Consider the following 17,827-nt stretch of genomic DNA (forward strand, 5'->3'; position numbering starts at 1 on the left):
GTGTTAAGAGGTGAATTTATTCATATCAACCTACTATTCCCCTTCTATGTATCTTCCCAACAATATGAGACATCATATCATAGTGATACATGCATACCCATGTTCACAGCAGCACAATTTATAACACGTAACTCTTAAATGTGGCCTATATGTCCACCAACAGAGAATGGATAAAGAAAATGTATTTATATGCAATGGAGTACAATCTGCCATAAAAATGATAAACTTGAATTATGTGTAGGAAAATGGATGCATTTTGAGACTGTAAAGTTACATGAAATAAATGATACACAACCTTAAACATCATGGTTTCTTGAGAAACCCAAAATATAAATAAAGTGTAAAATACAAGATAATAGGAAGTAGGGAGATAAGATCTTTTTCAAATGGGAAGGGAATTAAGAGATGGAGGGAAGGGAGAAAGGGGTGAGGAAGCAGATAAAAAAAAAAGATGTGTCAGGTACCTGTACCAACTCCCCATAAGGATTGTAATCATTATGTACTGCAAACATACTAAAAAGAAACCTTAAAAAAAGACCAGATATAGCCACACAGATGAAAAGTCTTCCAAATAGGTGATATTTAAGAAAAGTAAAAACAAAAGAATGAAGGAAAAAACAAGCATGGGACACAAGAAGGAAGGATGAAAAAACAAAACAATAATATCAAACACCAAATACTGGAGGGTTTACTCTATGTCAAGTATATTTCTAAACATTTGATTAGTAAAAAAAATTCCATCTCTGTAGACAAACCTGGGTTCAAGTCCTTGACGAAATATTGCTCAAAGTTATCACACATAGTAAAAGAAGATACTAAAAGCCAACTGTGGGCCAGGGATTTAGCTCAGTGGCACTGCACCTGCCTCACAAACACAAGGTCCTGAGTTCAATACCTGGTACCAAATAAAATAAAATAAAATAAACCCAACTGTGGTGGTACATGCCTCTAATTCCAGGTCTCAAAAGGCTCAGGCATGCTCACGAGTTGAAGACCAGCCTGGACTACAAGCTCAAGGCCAGCACAGACTACACAGTGAGACTATCTCAAAACAAAAAGAAAAAATGATACTGAATAATCAATAACTTCATAGTAATATATCATTTAAATGTTCACTTATGCCAGTTTTCAGCCAAGTTAATTTGAAAAATCTACCTTTCGTATGCTGCTCATTATGAGATCCAAAGGATATTTTAGTCAAAAGGAAAGAAAAATCCAAAAATATCTGTTCATATAGAAAACAATTATAGAAACTTCAACTTATAAGGAAAATCTGAGGCTAGGCACGCAGTTCAGTGGTACAGCACACGCTCAACATGCATAAGGGTTCAATCCTCAGAACCACTGCCAAAGAAAAAAAATCCCATAAACGATTTTAAAAGGGAAGTCTTTACAAAGCAAAATGACTTACACAAGAACTCAAGATAAAGAGAAAACTTCCCAATTTTTAAGTAATCTAGGAACAGGGAATTTTGATATACTAGTCAAACAAACTTGTACTATAAGAAATAAAGAAACTTCAAAGGAAATTCAAAATAATTCAATTCAAAAGTAGCAGCAGCTATTCATAACGAAGAAATAGGAGGATCACAACTTCAAGGCTAGCTTGGGCAATCCAGGGCAATCCTGCCTCAAAATTTAAAAAAATAAGTGAAGAGTTGGGGATGATAGCTAGGTGTGGTGGCACAGGCCTGTAATCCCAGCACTTGGGAGGCTGAGGCAGGAGGATTGCTTCAGGCTCAAGGATAGCCTGAACTATGCAGTGAGAATAAAGAGCTGGGGATATAGCTGAGTAGTAGGGCACTTGCCTTGCATCCATAATGCCCTGGGTTCAATCCCTAGTACCTGGGGAAAAACAGTAGCTTCTAAGTGGTCTTTAGTTTCACTAAGAAGCTAATAAGCCTAAGTATCAGAAACCCAGAATCTATAAACCCTATTATCTAATACGAAACAGGGAGGTAGATCTTTTGCAAATGGGAAGGGGACCAAGAGGTGGAAGGAGGGGGGAGGTGACATAAAAAGAATTAAGAGTGTCATGTCCATGTACCAACTCCCCACAAGGAAAGTAATCACTATGTACTGCAAACATGACTAATTAAAAAAATTTAAATTGAAAAATAAGGCTCCAAAAAGGCTGAGGGTAACATTGTTTACTTTTCTATCCCAAATACCTAGTACAAATTGTACTAGATATCCATATATTCGTGAAATGAATGAATATGCAGAAATAAGGATTTCTAGATGAAAACCCACTAGTAAAAATTTCAAATATGTACTTAGGCAACTACTGACCTTCACAAAGAAGCAAATAAATCTATATTGGCCTCTTTAACCAACAAGAAAGGTTAAATGCAGCTTTTAAAAAATATTACTATATAAGAGTAGCCTTTTTAGAATTTAAGTGCCAGGTTCTAATGTGCTACTAAATGAGGAATTGGAATCTTAACCTAAAATTGACTTGTAAATTTATATAATTAAGAAGAAATTTTTCTGGGGGGCGTACCAGGGACCGAACTAAGGACCTTGCTTGAAAGGCAGGCAGCGAACCACTGAGCTAAATCCCCAGCCCCAAGAAGGAATTTTAACTGGAACTTGAAACCAGGTTTGCTGATAAAGCTAAAAATCTTTAACATCTATACTATATATTAATATGAAGCATAATAACTATTAAGTAAAAGAAAAAAAACAGATGTAGCAACACATGTCTGTAATCCCAGGTAGTCAGGAGGCTGAGGCAAGAGGATCGCAAACTTGAAGCCAGATCTGTGCAATTTAGTGAGCTCTTGTCTCAATGTGAAATAAAGGGTTGGGGATGTAGCTCAGTGGTACAGTGCCTACCTGACATGCAGGAACCCCTGTGTTCAATTCCTAGTACCATTAAAAACAAGAAGCGTTGACAGCCAAAACACTAATAAAAAGCAAAGACCCACTGAAGAAACTAATTTGCCATGATGCTTCTTTGAAGTACACTGGGGAAGGAAGGCATGGAAGTTTGCTAGGTTAGTATATATAAACATATTTCCTTGCATTGCTGAAGGCCCTTGACACCCTAGAAACAAGGGGCAAGAAACACACCTACCACCCAGATCTCAGTTTCTAATACCACTCTCCAATTAAAAATACCAGGGCACCCTATACAAATGGTTCATTATGAGACTAAGGCAAGAAATATATAAGATGACCCCAAAGCTTCTTTTTCTCTTTTCTTTTTTTTTGGGCGGTGGTACTAGGAATTCAATCTAGGGCCTTTGTACTGAGCTACATTTGCAGCCCTCTTTATGTTGATATAGAGTCTTGCTAAATTAGTGGCTAAGATGGTCCCAAACTAGTAATCCTTCTGCTTCAGCTTCTCTGAGCTATTGGGACACAGGCTTGCACCATGGCACCCAGCTGAGCCTGAAGCAGGAGGACCACAAGTTCAAACTCAGCCTGGACAACTTATGGAGACTGTCTCAAAATAACAAAGGCCAGGGAATGTAGCTCAGTGCAAAGGCCCTGGGTTCAATTCCCAGTACTGCCAAAGAGGAGTAGGATGGGAGTTGTGGCACATTCCTGCAATCCCAGAACTTGGGAGGCAGAGCCAGGAGGATCAGGTGTGAGGCCAGCCAGAGACAGGTGAGTTCAAGGCCAGACCAGACTACATAGTGCAACCCTGACTCAAAAACAAGCAAGCAAGCAAGCAAAAGAATGAAAAAAATGGGGGGGGGGGTCGCCAACAATAATGGGGATATGTTGAAGGGACACAAGAATCAGGTATAGGCCTGGGGATTTAGCTCAGTGGTTCCGCTGCCTGCCTCCCAAAGCTTCCAAAGGCCAAAACTGGAACAATTTGAGCATCAATCCACACCAAGAAAAATAACTGAATAAATGGAGAAAAGACAAATCTCCCATACTGAAGAATTTCAAATTTTCTGTGGAGACTTTGCCCTCAAATCAGTGAATACGTAACTTCCTACTCCTTAAATGTGAGCTGCACACAGCTATCTTCCTCTCAAAGAGCACAGTATGGGGCACGGGAGGGGTGTAACTGCGTAGAAACTTGACAAGCACTACCTCAGCCAGGTGACTGAGGTTCACAACAGTGTTAGCAACATTCAGCTCCTACTGATGGAGGTTATATTTAGCAAACAGAATGTTGATAGCACTTGCCCTAAACGTGACGCAATGAAAACAGCACTTCACCTTTGTAATCTTCCTCCCCCAAATAGATAAATTCATCTAATGAGGTCGAAAATGATACTTAAATCCTAACAGGGAAAAACTTTTTAAAATACCTTAGCAATTCTCAAAGATTCCATGGAAATAAAAACAAGTCTAAGAAAATGAAATTGTCACAGCCAAGACGAACTTAAGGAAATGTGACAAATCCTAGTATGATATCCTAGGTGAGACTTTTGGAATAGAAAAAAAGACACTAAATAAAAGCTAATGAAATATGGTTCATTAGTTACAACAAACATCATACTAATGTAAGGTATAAATAGGACACTGAGTGTAGGATATATGCAAACTACTATCTTCCCAATTTTACTATAAATCTAAAACAACTCTAAAATAAATTTTAAAAGTAACCGTGGAAAAAATAATGTAGAGTACTGGTAATATTACATATGATTTGAATATGGTTTGTCCCTTCTGAAGTTTGTGTTGGAGTTTAATCTGCATTGTGACATACTAAAAATGTAGAAACTCAGGTATAATGCACTTCTAGTTCCAGCTACTCAAGAGGCTGAGGCAGGAGGAATGCTCGAGCCCAGGAGTTCGAGCCCTGCCTAGACAACATAACTAAATTGCATCTCTTAAAAATAGGGCAGGTTTGGCCAGGGAGTTAGCAGTGGCACCACGCCTGCCTCACAAGCTCAAGGTTCTGAGTTCTATTTCCGGGACAAAAAAAAAAACTAGGGCAGGTGCTATCAACAATGAGGGCCAGAATGTAGCTCAGCAGTGCTGAGCCTTCCTGGCAAGAGTTCAATCCCTGGTACCAAAAATAAAAACAATGGATGTATAGAGCCAGGTGTGATGCACACCTGTAATACCAGCTACTCAGGAGGCTGAAGCAGAAGACTAAGTTCAAGGCCAGCCTAGGCAACTTAACAAGACTATTTCAAAATAAAATACAAAAAGGGCAAGAATGTAGTTCAGTAGTAGACCATTTGTCTATCATGTGCAGGGCCCTGGGTTCAATGCCCACTATAGCAGTAAATAATGTGTAGACTCACTTTGTAAGAAAGAGAAAGCCCACACACATTGCCTGTCTCTTGCCCCATGCCATCTTGGGATTGTTGGCAAAAAAAAAAGTCACTACCAGATGTAGTCCCTCTCCCTTTGACCACCAGAAGTGAACCAAAATATACCTCTTTTCCTTATAACTTATCCCCACCTGTGGCACTGTATTTTTTTTGTGTGTGGTATTATATTAACAAGAAAAAAACAAGCCAGTACAGGTATCTATAAGAGATGCCTAAACCCACTTATCACAAAATGCCAACACCGCAATTAAACCTGAAGAGGAAAAAACTCATACAATAACATCTTTTGCCTTAAAAACAAGTAACATGTGTGCCATAGGTTCACCACCACTGTCTAGTTTGTGTATTCTCTTTATTATAAATTTTCCCCACTACTGATTGTAGCAAGAAAACTATTATCAAAATATTAGTTTTGAAATTACTACCTAATTGTCCATAATGTTTTAAAACATTTTCCCAGCTTTCCCAGGTATCCATAAGTAACTTTGCCTTCTCTTCCAAAAAGATGTCAAATAACAGCAGCATTAATTGGCTCTGTGACTGGCTCCTGTGTTCAATGGGAATGCTTCATTTTTCATTTTTCCCATGCTGCCAAGCATGGTTTAATCTGTTCCATCAATTTCATCTGTTCCTCTTACCAGGGATATTTTTTACCCCCAAAACAAAATCAAATTTGTATTTAGATGGAGAAAAAATTTTAAATCAGGCAGTTATTCTTTAGCTTATTAAAATAATAAATCATACTAAAATATTCCCTAATAATGAACTACCTCCACTGACAAACAATATTTGGTAAAGGTATTAATTTTGACATACAATCATAATCCTATTCACTGTAACTCAGGTTTTCATCAACGTGAGTGATGCTCATGTGCTTTTCTCCTGTTTTAGTATCAGTGTTAAACTAAATTTAAAAAGCAACAGGAAGCTGTCCTCCCTTCTTTATGCTGTGGGTCAACTTAGGTAACATCAAAATTATCTATTCCTTACAGATTTAAACAATTCATGAATGTAGTTTTGTTTTTATTTTTGAGATAAAGCTCATTATTTTTAATTCTTCCGTTCATATGGATGTTTGCATTTTTCCACAAATTCAAAATTAATGTATCTCTATTTGCATTTTCTTAAATAATTCATTTTACCTACCAATTTTTAATCTTGAAAATGCTTTGAAAACTAGAGTCTAGGTGCCAATTTATCCCACCTGATGAAAAAAAAGTATTATAAAGATAGAAAAGCTCCAGGCCTGGTGGCACATGCCTGGAATCCCATCACTCTCGAGGTTAAGGCAGGAGTATTACCATGAGTTCAAGGCCTGTCTGAGATACATAGTGAGTTCAAAGCCAGCCTGAACTACATACCAAGACCCTATCTCAAAAAATAAAGACAGAAAAAGGATGAAGCATAACTGCCATTCAATTTCTTAAAGTAGGATTTGAAATAGTTGCTAGATTCAAAAGCCTTTGAGTATACTTCTATGTATCAGCAAATAAACTATTTTGAAAGATGACCTTTTATAAAAGCAACAGAAACAAAGCTACCAGGAGTAAACCAAGCAAGGTATATAAAGCACTCATTAAGATATCAAAGATTTAAATTAATGCAGCAGTCTATCATGTTCATGAATTAAAAGACTCAATATTGTAAAGACATCAGTTCTCCAAGCTGCCAAGAAACCAGGATGCCCTTGAGGAAGAATGAAATTTGGGAGACAGAAGGAAGATATCAAAAAAGTATTTAAATCTACAGTACTTAGAACAATATGGGCTCAGGGATAAACAGACCAATGGAATGAAATAAATGGCAGTTTAGTTTGGCAGTATCCTATGAGTGGACAACCAATACTTGTATTCCTGGGTAGAAAGTTATAGAGAAATTCTTGAGCATGGGTACCAGAATATACACAAATAGCACTGCTAATTTTGGTCGAATTACACAGGTGTTTATTATTCTTTAAACTATATATATACATTTTATCTATACTTTTATATAGTTCAAAGATTTTTAAAGTCTACTTTTAAAAGTTAACATCCTGGGCCAGGGATTTAGCTCAGTGGTTCTGCTGCCTGCATCGAAAGTGCAAGGTCCCGAGTTCGATCGCTGGTGCCAAAAAACCAAGTTAACATCCCAATCTTTATTTTCAAATGGCAACGTTTACTTATTCACAACATCCAGAAGTGAACAGACATCTGTATTCTAACAACAAACAAGTCTGAAAACAACATACCTTATAATGTCCAAAGCCAGGATCAATGAGACAAGCACGAGCTGATGTAGATGGCTGACTTGCAGACCCCACCCTCGAAGTTTTCTTTACTTTAGGTGGACTATTAGAGCAGGGTTTCATCTGTACATCAGTCTGTTTAGATGTGCTAGGAAGATCAGGATCTGGACGAACTAATAACTGAATTATATCATTCAGCCCAACATCGTAGTCAAATAAGGTATATCCATTTTCCAGCTAGAAAAAAAAAAGGTATTGAAATGCTTCTCTCAAAATTTATCTTTTCTATATCTTTAGTTATCCAAACATCCAAGCCAAACTATTAAAATAAAATTTATAGCACTGCAAATTAGTGATCTTAACACATTCTTACTTTATGACCTCTGATGTTAGCATCCTCTCGGAACCCCAATAAATTTTAAGAACCACTGCATAAGCTACTCTGTGAACCATTAAAAAAAAAGTGTATCATTGCTGCTGTGACCTCATGACCTAGCCAGAAAATAGGTTTAACTTCTCATCAAATTTTATTTATTTTAATAAACAATGAATCCACTGTAAGAGAGGGAAAGGGTGAACTTTGAAAGTTTTAAGACTTGGAGTTCATAAAGTCATTAAGTCAAATACTTTATCTTTCTGAAGCACTGATTGTTTTAAAAATCGAGCTGAAAAAGAAATCAAGCAAGGATAACTATTACTGTTTATGCTATATAGCTACATTCCACTTGCCTAAAGTTCTCCATTTCTATCTTTCTGCAAAGATTATCAAGTCTTATCATGAAAACTTCTGGAATGAATAGTAAACAAATAATCTTGTAACTTCCCCATATTTTTAAAGGGTCATAGGTCAAACTGTCTCCCCAAAAGGTATGCTGAAGTCTTAAACTAGAGTACCTCAGTGGACTAAAGGTGTAGCTCAGTGGGAAAGCACCTGGTCAACACTCAAAAAACTCTGGATTTAATCCCCCAGCCCTTAAAAAAATGTAAAAAGTACCTCAGAAGTAGTCTTATTTGGAATGAGGGCATATTTAGAGGTATCAAGGAATACTTTTGACCAAAGAAATGCAAAATCTATTGTTATAGGCTGAGTTGTGCCCTCCCAAAATCTATATCCTAAAGTCCTAATTCCAGTACCTCAGAATGTACCCTATTTAGAGATAGGGTCTTTAAAGGACTAATTAAGTTAAAATGAGGTCATTAGGGCAAGCCTCTAATCCAATGACTTTAAAAAAGAAATACGGACAGAAACAGATACAACAGGAAGCCACAATGAAGATATACAGGGAAAGGAGGCCATGTGACTACAGTGATACATCCTCAAACTAAGAATCAAGATTTCCTGCAAACACAGCAGCATAAATGGAAGTATTCTCCCCTAGTCATTGGAAAGCTCATCCCTGCTGAATGACACCTGGAATTCCAACCTCTAGAACTAAAACAAATTTCTGTGGTTTTAAACTGCCCGGGGTTTTGATACTTTGTTAAGATAACCCTAGGAAAGTAAATCTCTACTATGTGTCTTTAAAATAATTTAGTTGGTTATTTCAATGATACAATGAAACAAGAAAACTAAGCTCTTTAAAGTTCTGATTATGCATTTCCCCTGACCCAGGACCAATAAAACACTGCTCATTTCCCCCTCTTTACATCTAATGTTTATCCCCATTCACAACTCCCTAACACAATAAGATATTTGAGAAGTTAAAGAAAAATAGTCTATCCCTTAATAATTAACATAGCAATTATAATAAAAAATAAGCTTATTACTGTACTAAATCAGGGATTTTTATTTCAGGTGGATAATAAAAGCTATAACTACCTTTCTTCATGTTTGCTGTGACAGACTTCTTCCCTCGATTACCTATTTATCCTTAATTCATAGGTATTCTTCCAGTCTTTCTTCAACAGTCATTATTACCCATTACATATCAAGTTCCTCACAGCTTTATTCTGCCAAGCCTCACAAATAGTGGATAGCTTAGCTACTGAAGAGTGCTGGAATACTTTACTTGAAGAGGATTGAAGTTCTGTATCTAATGCAACTATAGGTTCCAAATTATCTGTCAAATTATGCTGACTGGGGAGAAAGGGATGAGAACATCTAGAAATTACAAACACCTATGAGCTTCAGGTATGTAACTATAATCCATCAATGTTTCACAGAAGTAAATGAGAACCATATTAGAATTTAGGGATGTAGGATATTCAATTCTAGTAAAGCAGGGTTAGGACTTTGTCAGACTGCACTTAACTTTCTACTGGGTTGAAAGAAATCGCAGAAAACAGGAAGAACTGCAACAATGACACAAGGGAAAAGTAGGAAGAAAAAACAAAGTTCAGCATTCAAAAAAGGCAGAGGGGAAAGTCATTCCCAAGAAACTAGAGATGACAAAAGACACAAAGAGCATAACAATGTTTGTGTATCTTTCACATCATACATAATATACAAGCATACATACATGTTCTTTTAAATGGGCAAATACTTTTACTTTTCACTCCATGTGAAAAAGTATGCAGGCAAAAGGCAATTACTCAGTTTTTCTCAAACTGTGGTTCAGGATCCACATCTATAATCTATTTAAGACTAGGCTAATGGCAAGGGAAGAAAGAGAAAGGAGAAGTAATACTTGCAAAGTAGTAAGAGCTCTCTCTAGATTCTCAAAAGCTTTAGAGATCTACCAGCATTTGTCTTCTCTAAAGACCCAATCCCACAGCGCCTCAAACTTAACCTTCTAGATTAAGAATGATCAAACCAGGTTACCCCACTCTCACAGTACTGACTTGCTACCTGCTATTTTGACTCTCAAAAATGTAGTTATAACATAGATTCTTTAATTTGCATACAGACCACTTGAAAACCTTGTCAAAATACGGATGCCGATTCTGCTTCCATAGACCCATTATGAGGCACCTATGCAAAGCTAATACTGCCGATCCTACAAAGCCAGGAAGGATACTTCAAAGAGTAACAAATTAGTACGTGACCAACCACTCAACATTCATTTTAAAATTCTGATGTTTATCAGAATCTTCAGTGGGGTCTTATTAAATTCAACTATGTACTTGCAACTTTGAGGTGTGCTAAGCATCCATAAAAAATTTCCGAGTCTGATACATAAAAGATTAAAAGCAGCAGACATAATAAATGAGGAAGGGTACAAATTGATATACTGTAATTTTTCATTTATTTTTTGAGACAAGGTCTAAGTTGCCCAGACTGGTCTGAACTCCTAGGCTCAAGAGATCCTCCTGTCTCAGCCTTCCAGAGCAGCTGGGACTACTCTTACATATAAATTTGGTTTATGAGATTTTTCAGAATGTGGCAATAAAATGTTTTGGAAAATGGGTGCCTTTTTTCTAATGAGCAAAGGCATTTACAAGATGGAGACAGCCCTGTGATGCCAAACTAGTAGCTGCCTGCTACAGGCACATTACACTTTACGTGGAGAAATGGAGATAGCACTGGCTATTTGTCAGTTCATAAGGAAGTGAACACAGCTGGAAGCAGTGTCTTCCTTTTCTTTTTCCAAGTCAATGGCTGGCGGCAAAGATCTATTCCTCATGCCCACTGGTTTATCACTGGGCTGAAAAAAAAATCAAAGTAGTGAATTATCAACTGTACTGGGAGAAGAAGTACAAAGGTTGTTATACTTAAAAGTTTTTCCCAGAATCTGAAACCAGAATCTTCCTGCTTTTGCTGGAAATCTGTTTTTCTGAGTTTAACCCAAATCCTAACTTTTCTTCAAGGCAGCCATGTCCATATTCGATGATTAGATTTTAGAGTGCTGCCTAGGAACACATTCTCATCCTTCATTTCTACCTCTGGGACTGAAGTCGCTTTAGTATCCCAGGAAATCATATGTCCCTAGCTACAAAATGAAAAATCACAAAATTGGATTACGTGTACTTGTGACTGAAAGGAAAAAAGTCATCAGCCACTTGAGATACAGCAATTCAAAGCTACATAGTACAGTGCACTCTCAAGTTAGAAGACCAGCCCGACATACAAATAACTTGGGTTAATTAGGTTAATGGAAGATTCACCTGCCTCTTGTTATCTACAGCAAGTACCCAGGGTAAATCCAGGTCTCAGCTGTATTGACTTACAACCAACTTGAGTTACGGCCAGCCCTCAGGAACTAATGGCTTTAGTAAGTCAAGGGCCCACTGTATTTAATAAAGGTACATTTTTACATACATAAATCACAAACATCAAGAAATCAGTATAAAACAAGCCATGAACACCAGACAAAAACACTAAAACATTTAATAGGAAAAAAACCCAAGACAAACAAAAAAAAGATTACCGGGGTCCTGGTGGCATGCCTGTAATCCTAGTATTCTGAGTCTGAGGCTGAGGCAGGAGGATCGAAAATTCCACTCCAGCCTGAGCAATTTACTGACTTAGCAAGAATCTATTTCAAAGAGGGGCGGGGATGTAGCTAGTATGAAGGCCCTCAGTTCAATCCCCAGCAATGCAATAAAAAAAATTCCTTGTGGTACTCTTTCTCAGAGCATAATTTGTTACCTATTCTGAAATGTCCACACACTCTTGAAAAGGTAATACTTGAAGGGAGAAAACTTTCTTCCAAAGCTTTTGTGACTTGTAAACTACTGCCACACCAAAAAGAATTGCATTTATTTCAAACCTCAGAACTGGAGCCGAACTGTGGTCTATCAACTGTAGAAAGCCGACTTTTTCGGTGGATTAATAACGACGACAAAAAGACAGAAACAAGAAAAATATGAGTTTGGGGGTCTAGGTACAGACTGTAAGATACTTGCGGGATAGGAATTCTTAGACTGGTCTTTACCGTGTAACTACAAGAGACTCCCACAAACCCCTCACGGCCAAAAGCAACTTCAGCTTTCAAGTTACCACTGGCTATGCTACAGTAGTGGTGTTAAAAGGTTGAAAGCGGGAAATACTGTAAGGTGAGGAGTAAGGAAAACACTCTGGAACTAAAAATCCATGGACCTACATGCTAGGCTTTTTTAAACCCAGCTCCAGGTTGCAATCAACAACTCCTTACGCCCAGGTCTCTAACCTCGCCCAAGACAGATTTCAAACCCAGTAGAGGCGCTCATGGAGGGGACCAAACGTTCTGGAATCCCTCGGATCTTCAGCGTCTGCAGATCCTTCCACAGTGAGGTGACAGGGCTACGGTTGTCGCGCCGGACACCAATGCCCGAGTTTCCATTTGCTATCCGGGAGCCAGGGGCGCCGCACGGCCACGGAAGCATCGGAGCCCTGGGCCAGGAGCGCGGAGCCCAGCGCCAGCGCGCCCCTCCCGCGCCGTGGCATGGCCGCCAGCGTCCGCCGCCTTCCCCACCCTCCGCGTCCCCGGCTCCGCTGAGCGCGGGAAGCAGGGAGCACTGGGCCCTCGAAGGCTGTGGCCGCAGCCGGCGCTCCGCTAGGAACAATCCACGGCGAACACTGTGTCCCAGCCGCCCTCGCCTGCGAGCCTTCTAGGCGCACCTGTGGTCGGAGCTGGTGGGTCCCCGGTCCCCGCCTCGCAGGCCCGGCCCGCACCCTGCGCCTCGGGGACTGCCCACCCTCGAGCCCCCGCGCCCGGTGCATCCGGCTGCTCAGCCCCGGGCCCGCCTCACCTGCTTGCCTCGGTAGAAGAGGCGCTGGCACTCGGGCCGCACGTCGAACAGCGCCCAAACCCGCTCACGCAATTCCTCGATCGTGGCTTTGCGAGAAACATCCTCGATGGTGCGTGTCTGGGAGCCGTCGATGGTGCGAACCTGGATCCACATCTCGGCTGGAGAGAGGGCCCGGCTCCCTTTGTCTCCCCCTGCGCTCGCTCGGGACGCCGCGCCCCGGCGGCCCCGCTCTCCGCGGCGGACAGGCGAGTGCGAGTACGGTGAGGGGAGACCCGCCGGACCCCGGGCGACAGGCGGCCGCGGCGCCTCCCAAGCCGCGCGCGCCTGCCCAGCCCCGTGGAGAAATAGAGGAAATCGGAACCAGTCCGAAGCGCAGTATCTCCTCACAAATAGGAAGGAGCCAAGTATAGGCGGCGCGGAGTGTTTACTTATAGAGCAGTAGCTCCCACATGGAGGTCACGGCGCCAAGCCTGATCTCGCGAGATCCACGCGGGGCCCCGCCTTAAAGAGGAAGGTGGTTAGACTCTAGGAAGCTAAAATAGGAAGGCGCGAAGAGGGCGGGACGCCGGGCGGGGTCGCCGAGAGCCGTTACTCGCCTAGCCGCCTGCTTCGGGCCTTGGCCCGCCCCTCTCGCCCTCGGGTCGCGGGCCGTTATGGGGTTTCCCACGGCGGTTGCCTTTTTACGACCTAGTCTTAAGAATGGAGGCGGGTGGCTCCTGAGGCCTAGCCTAGCCCCGGCTCTCAGGTCTCAAAAACACATCAAAAATACGTAAACCGGAGGCGGCTTGTGAGAGAGGAGGCACGGGCTGCGTTTCTGAAGAAGCTCGGCAGGAAACAAGCACACTCCGCCCCGCCACGAGGCCTGGCGATGGGTCACCCGGGGCAGGCCCGGGACTCCCGCTCCGCAGCGCGTTTCCCGCGCGGCCCAACTGCTGCCTTCGCGCGGAGGTTCCCGCCGCTGGGCCAAGTGGAGGCCACCGGGTCCTCCCGCGGAGGAGGCCTCGACCCTGGCCGTTTCCGCTCGCCGCCTTCTGCATGACCGCTGCCCTGGGCCTAAGGGCCGGCGGGTTTACGGAAAACCGTCTTAAACTCTGCGGAGCCCACACTTCCGAGAAGGACTCGAAGGACCCAACCGTGGAGATAGTCTGGGAGATAGCCCAGCCTAGCACTCCCTAACATGGGGCCTGTTTAAAAGAAAAGTAAGCCTTCGTAAGAAAGGAGAAAGCGTACCAAAGCAAACGAAACACGTACCTGACTTGAATGTTCAGGCCCGTGCTTAATTGGGTCCATAAAGGTAGAGCAGCATTTTTGTAGTAATGTTCAAATACTGTAATTACACAGACAAGGTCAATAGTATCATTCTATTAAAAAAAGAAAAAGATGGCTCAACGCAGGAATAGAAGAAATGCAATATACATACATAATTTAAGCCTCTGCCCTTGCCGAAAATTTCACATTCAGCTGGAAACTATAACTCAGCCTGTCTTCTCAGATGTAACTAAATCAAATACTATTTATTACATATGTAAATGAATGATAGATACACCTAAAGCACATTTCTGATCTGCCCCCCAAAACTGATACCTATTTGCAATTATAAGGTTATTATGTCCTTGTGGCGGTGTAACTTCTTTTTCCGGTTCCGTGCTCAGAGAATTTTGCTAATATTTAGCAAAAAATTGAATATTTTAATGCTAACCAGTCTAATGGTGGTGAGAGCCTCTGTTAGAGACATGAAAAGGGGGACTAGAGAGCTTAGAGATAGGTATACATGGCCTGAGATGGTATACTGTAATCGGCCGCCGTGTGTAAATCTGTTCAGTTTACAGATTGAGACTGACCAGAATTGTAATCCTAGTGTTGCTGCTTATTTAAAGTATGATCTTGGACAAATTTCGTGTTTCAATTTCCTCCTTGTAAGAGTGCTTATAACACTTAATGAATATAAAGTGCTTAGCTTAGTGCTCATTCCAGAGTAGTACACAATAAAGTATTTTACTGCTATTGTTATGAAGATTTAGATAAGCAGAGAATGCCCAAAGAAGAGGGAATGCTTAAAAGACAGAAAATTCATACAGTATGTATTTCTCTTCTTTCAGAAAAGATTGCATATCAGAAGTTGATTAAATCGAGAGGGGCCTGAGTGTGAAAATTAGCATTCAAAGCCATAGAGTTCTGTAAGCCTCAGGGAGAAACAATTTTTTTTTTAAAGAGTGCATTGATGTGATTAAAGGACTACTATTTGGGAAGAGGGCAAGAGGAGTACAGAAGGATGCCTTAGGGAGAAAGTAAAGGACCAAAAGATGTGGAAAAGAGATTGTTGACTGAAAGCTTGGCTGAGAGGCAATTGTGTCCAGGTGGCTGAAATTAGTGGCAGTAAGTAGAAGAGGAAAGGATGTATTCTGGAATAGTTTGGGAAATTGAACTTCTAAAGACTTGTAGTATATTTGGATGTAAGGAATGAGGAAAATGTTTACAATAATTCTCAAGTGTCTAGGAGACTTGGATGGGCTGGGTATATGATACTCAACAACAGTATTAGAGGAAGCAAACTGGAGAAATTCATTGAGTTCAATTTGTGTTGTGTTGTTTGGTTTTGGTGTTTTGGTCCCAGGGATCGATGTGTCGTATTTGAAATGCATCCAAAATATACAGTTCCTAGATTGGAGATGTCTTTATGGTTGAAAATACAAGTCCAAGATATTAAAATAGAAAAGCTCTGAGAGAGGGATTGATCATGACTTGTATTCAGTCCTGTGAGATTTATGCTACCTAAATATGGTGAGGCTTTAATGGAACAGTTAAAACTTTGGAGACTTGGGGAAAATGGTATCAGCTGGAAAAGGCACAAGAGAATCTCCTGAGTGATGATAATATTCTAAGGGAAATAATACCAGTGGCCATAGGGATATATATGCAAAAATTTCTTGAACTATATACACTTATGTGTTCACTTTAAATAGTAAAGGTTGATATATGCCTATAGTTACATGATTATATAGAGGTCCTTCTTAGAAAAAGCAGGCTTTTAAGTTTCTGATGATGAATAAATGAAAAACTAAATTCTATCCCTGGTCTCAGGATTGATCTGTATAGAGATAATAAAAAGGAAGAGCTAGGGCCAAGGATGTAGGTCAGTGGCTTGGCGCCTGACTGCCAAGTGCAAGGTCCTGAGTTCAATTCCCAGTTCCAGAAAAAATAAATAAATAAATAAAAAGGAGGTGCATTCTTCTTCCCTCTTTCAGAGATTAGTTCAGGGTAAGAATTTGATTCGGTTGGGCCGGGGATTTAGCTCAGTGGTTCTGCCTCTTGCCTCACAAGCACAAGGACCTTTGATTCCTGGTACCAAAAAAAAAAAATTTGATTTGATCAAAGATAAGAAGAGCTAAATTTAAAATCTACAAAATATAGCCAGGCATGGTGGCGAATGCCTGTAATCTCAGCACTTGGAAGGCTGAGGCAGAAGGATTGCCACAAGTTTGAGGCCAGCCTGGATGGACTACATAGTGAATTCAAGATCAGCCTGCACTGCAAAGTGAGACCCTGTCTCAAAAAAACAAAAAAATAAAAGTAAAATAAAATTTACAGGTTATAGCTGGGTGTAGTGGTACATACCTATAAATCCCCAGTATAATAACAACACACAAAAAAAACCCACTACAGGCTTTGCATTTAAGGATATTGAAGAAAACTTGATTGTTCTTGGTTTGGAAAGGTATGGTAGTGTGTATTCATGCACATGGATGTTCATGCATTTGTACATGTACAGAAGGGCATGTATCGTGTATGTGCTATGTGTGCATATATAATTCATGTGTGCTTGTGTGTGTGTGCAGCTGTGTTTTCAACTAGATCCACACAGGAAGAGAAAGTATAGTTTCTTTCTCCATTAGCAAAGGTTTGATGAAAGAGTGTATACTTTGAGTCTCAAAATCTGAAACTATTCTGCTGAAGCTTTTATGCACTTTTTCTAGACTACAACCATGAAATTTGGGGGAAATGTTCAGCTTCAGGCGAATTGCCCTGGAAGATGAGGCACAGAGCCTGATGAAGAAGTACATCAGTCCTGTGATAGGGAATAGGCTATTTCTACGATGGCAAGGTGTGTGTGTGTGATCACTCTATGAAGAGTGGGGGGTCTTGGCAGCACAGTGAACTTTGAAGAAGGTAGGAACAAGTCTAAAAATTATGGTGCTCACCCAAGCAGACCTTTTTGAAAGGCTTTTACCTTGGACCCATACCTCCCAGTTCTATGCTTTTTCTTATATTGTAATTCACTCTACCTTTTCCCCAATTTTTCAGAAAAGTATATTACCCTTTTCACAGTCTCATTAGTTATTAAAGAACTGAGAGAAGGCAGTAAATAGCAGAGCTTTACCTACAGCACTTCTGCCCTAAAGCCGAATGTAACTAGAACCAAGTAGTGAGGAATAGAAAGAGGGTGAGTCTGGAATTCACAGGCCATCAGTAGTGAAGTATGGGGGACTAACCCCTTCAGGTGAGGCAGGAGTGGGGAAGGTGAGGAAGAGAGTTTGGCTTATGGTGTGGTTTAGGTTCTTTAGTAGTCAAAAGGGACATATGAATGAGAAAATAAAGAATAAGACCTATTGGATTTTTTACATATTAAAAATATTCCATGTGTGTAATTTTAAAAAGATAGCCAAAATATATTTTTATTCAGCTTTCTGAGATCATGAAAAGTGGGGTAATAAAAGGAGGCAAGACATTTTTAAAGAGAGAGTAG

The 17,827-nt window shown here is 40.4% G+C and overlaps 1 protein-coding gene across 4 annotated transcripts in view; it reads right to left on the reverse strand.

The window, feature by feature from the left end:
* Uhrf2 (ubiquitin like with PHD and ring finger domains 2) overlaps positions 1-13,561 on the reverse strand; it is an 89,331-nt gene extending 75,770 nt beyond the window's left edge. The window contains exons 1-2 of one of the 4 annotated variants that reach the window (XM_087183469.1): positions 13,084-13,561; positions 7,477-7,710 (exon numbers count right to left, since the gene is read on the reverse strand). In XM_087183469.1, coding sequence (XP_087039595.1) covers positions 7,477-7,710; positions 13,084-13,236 — 387 coding nt within the window. In that variant the 5' untranslated portion in view covers positions 13,237-13,561. Of the gene's footprint in view, positions 1-7,476; positions 7,711-13,083 lie in introns of those variants that run through there. The other 3 variants (XM_004838262.3, XM_021252808.2, XM_087183471.1) reach the window with 3 other exon arrangements.
* Between the last annotated feature and the right edge of the window lie 4,266 nt (positions 13,562-17,827).

The sequence above is a fragment of the Heterocephalus glaber genome, unplaced genomic scaffold, assembly GCF_053883595.1.
Source record: "Heterocephalus glaber isolate CG9 unplaced genomic scaffold, H.glaber_assembly_v1.0 deba00001481, whole genome shotgun sequence".
NCBI classification, from domain to species: domain Eukaryota; kingdom Metazoa; phylum Chordata; class Mammalia; order Rodentia; family Bathyergidae; genus Heterocephalus; species Heterocephalus glaber.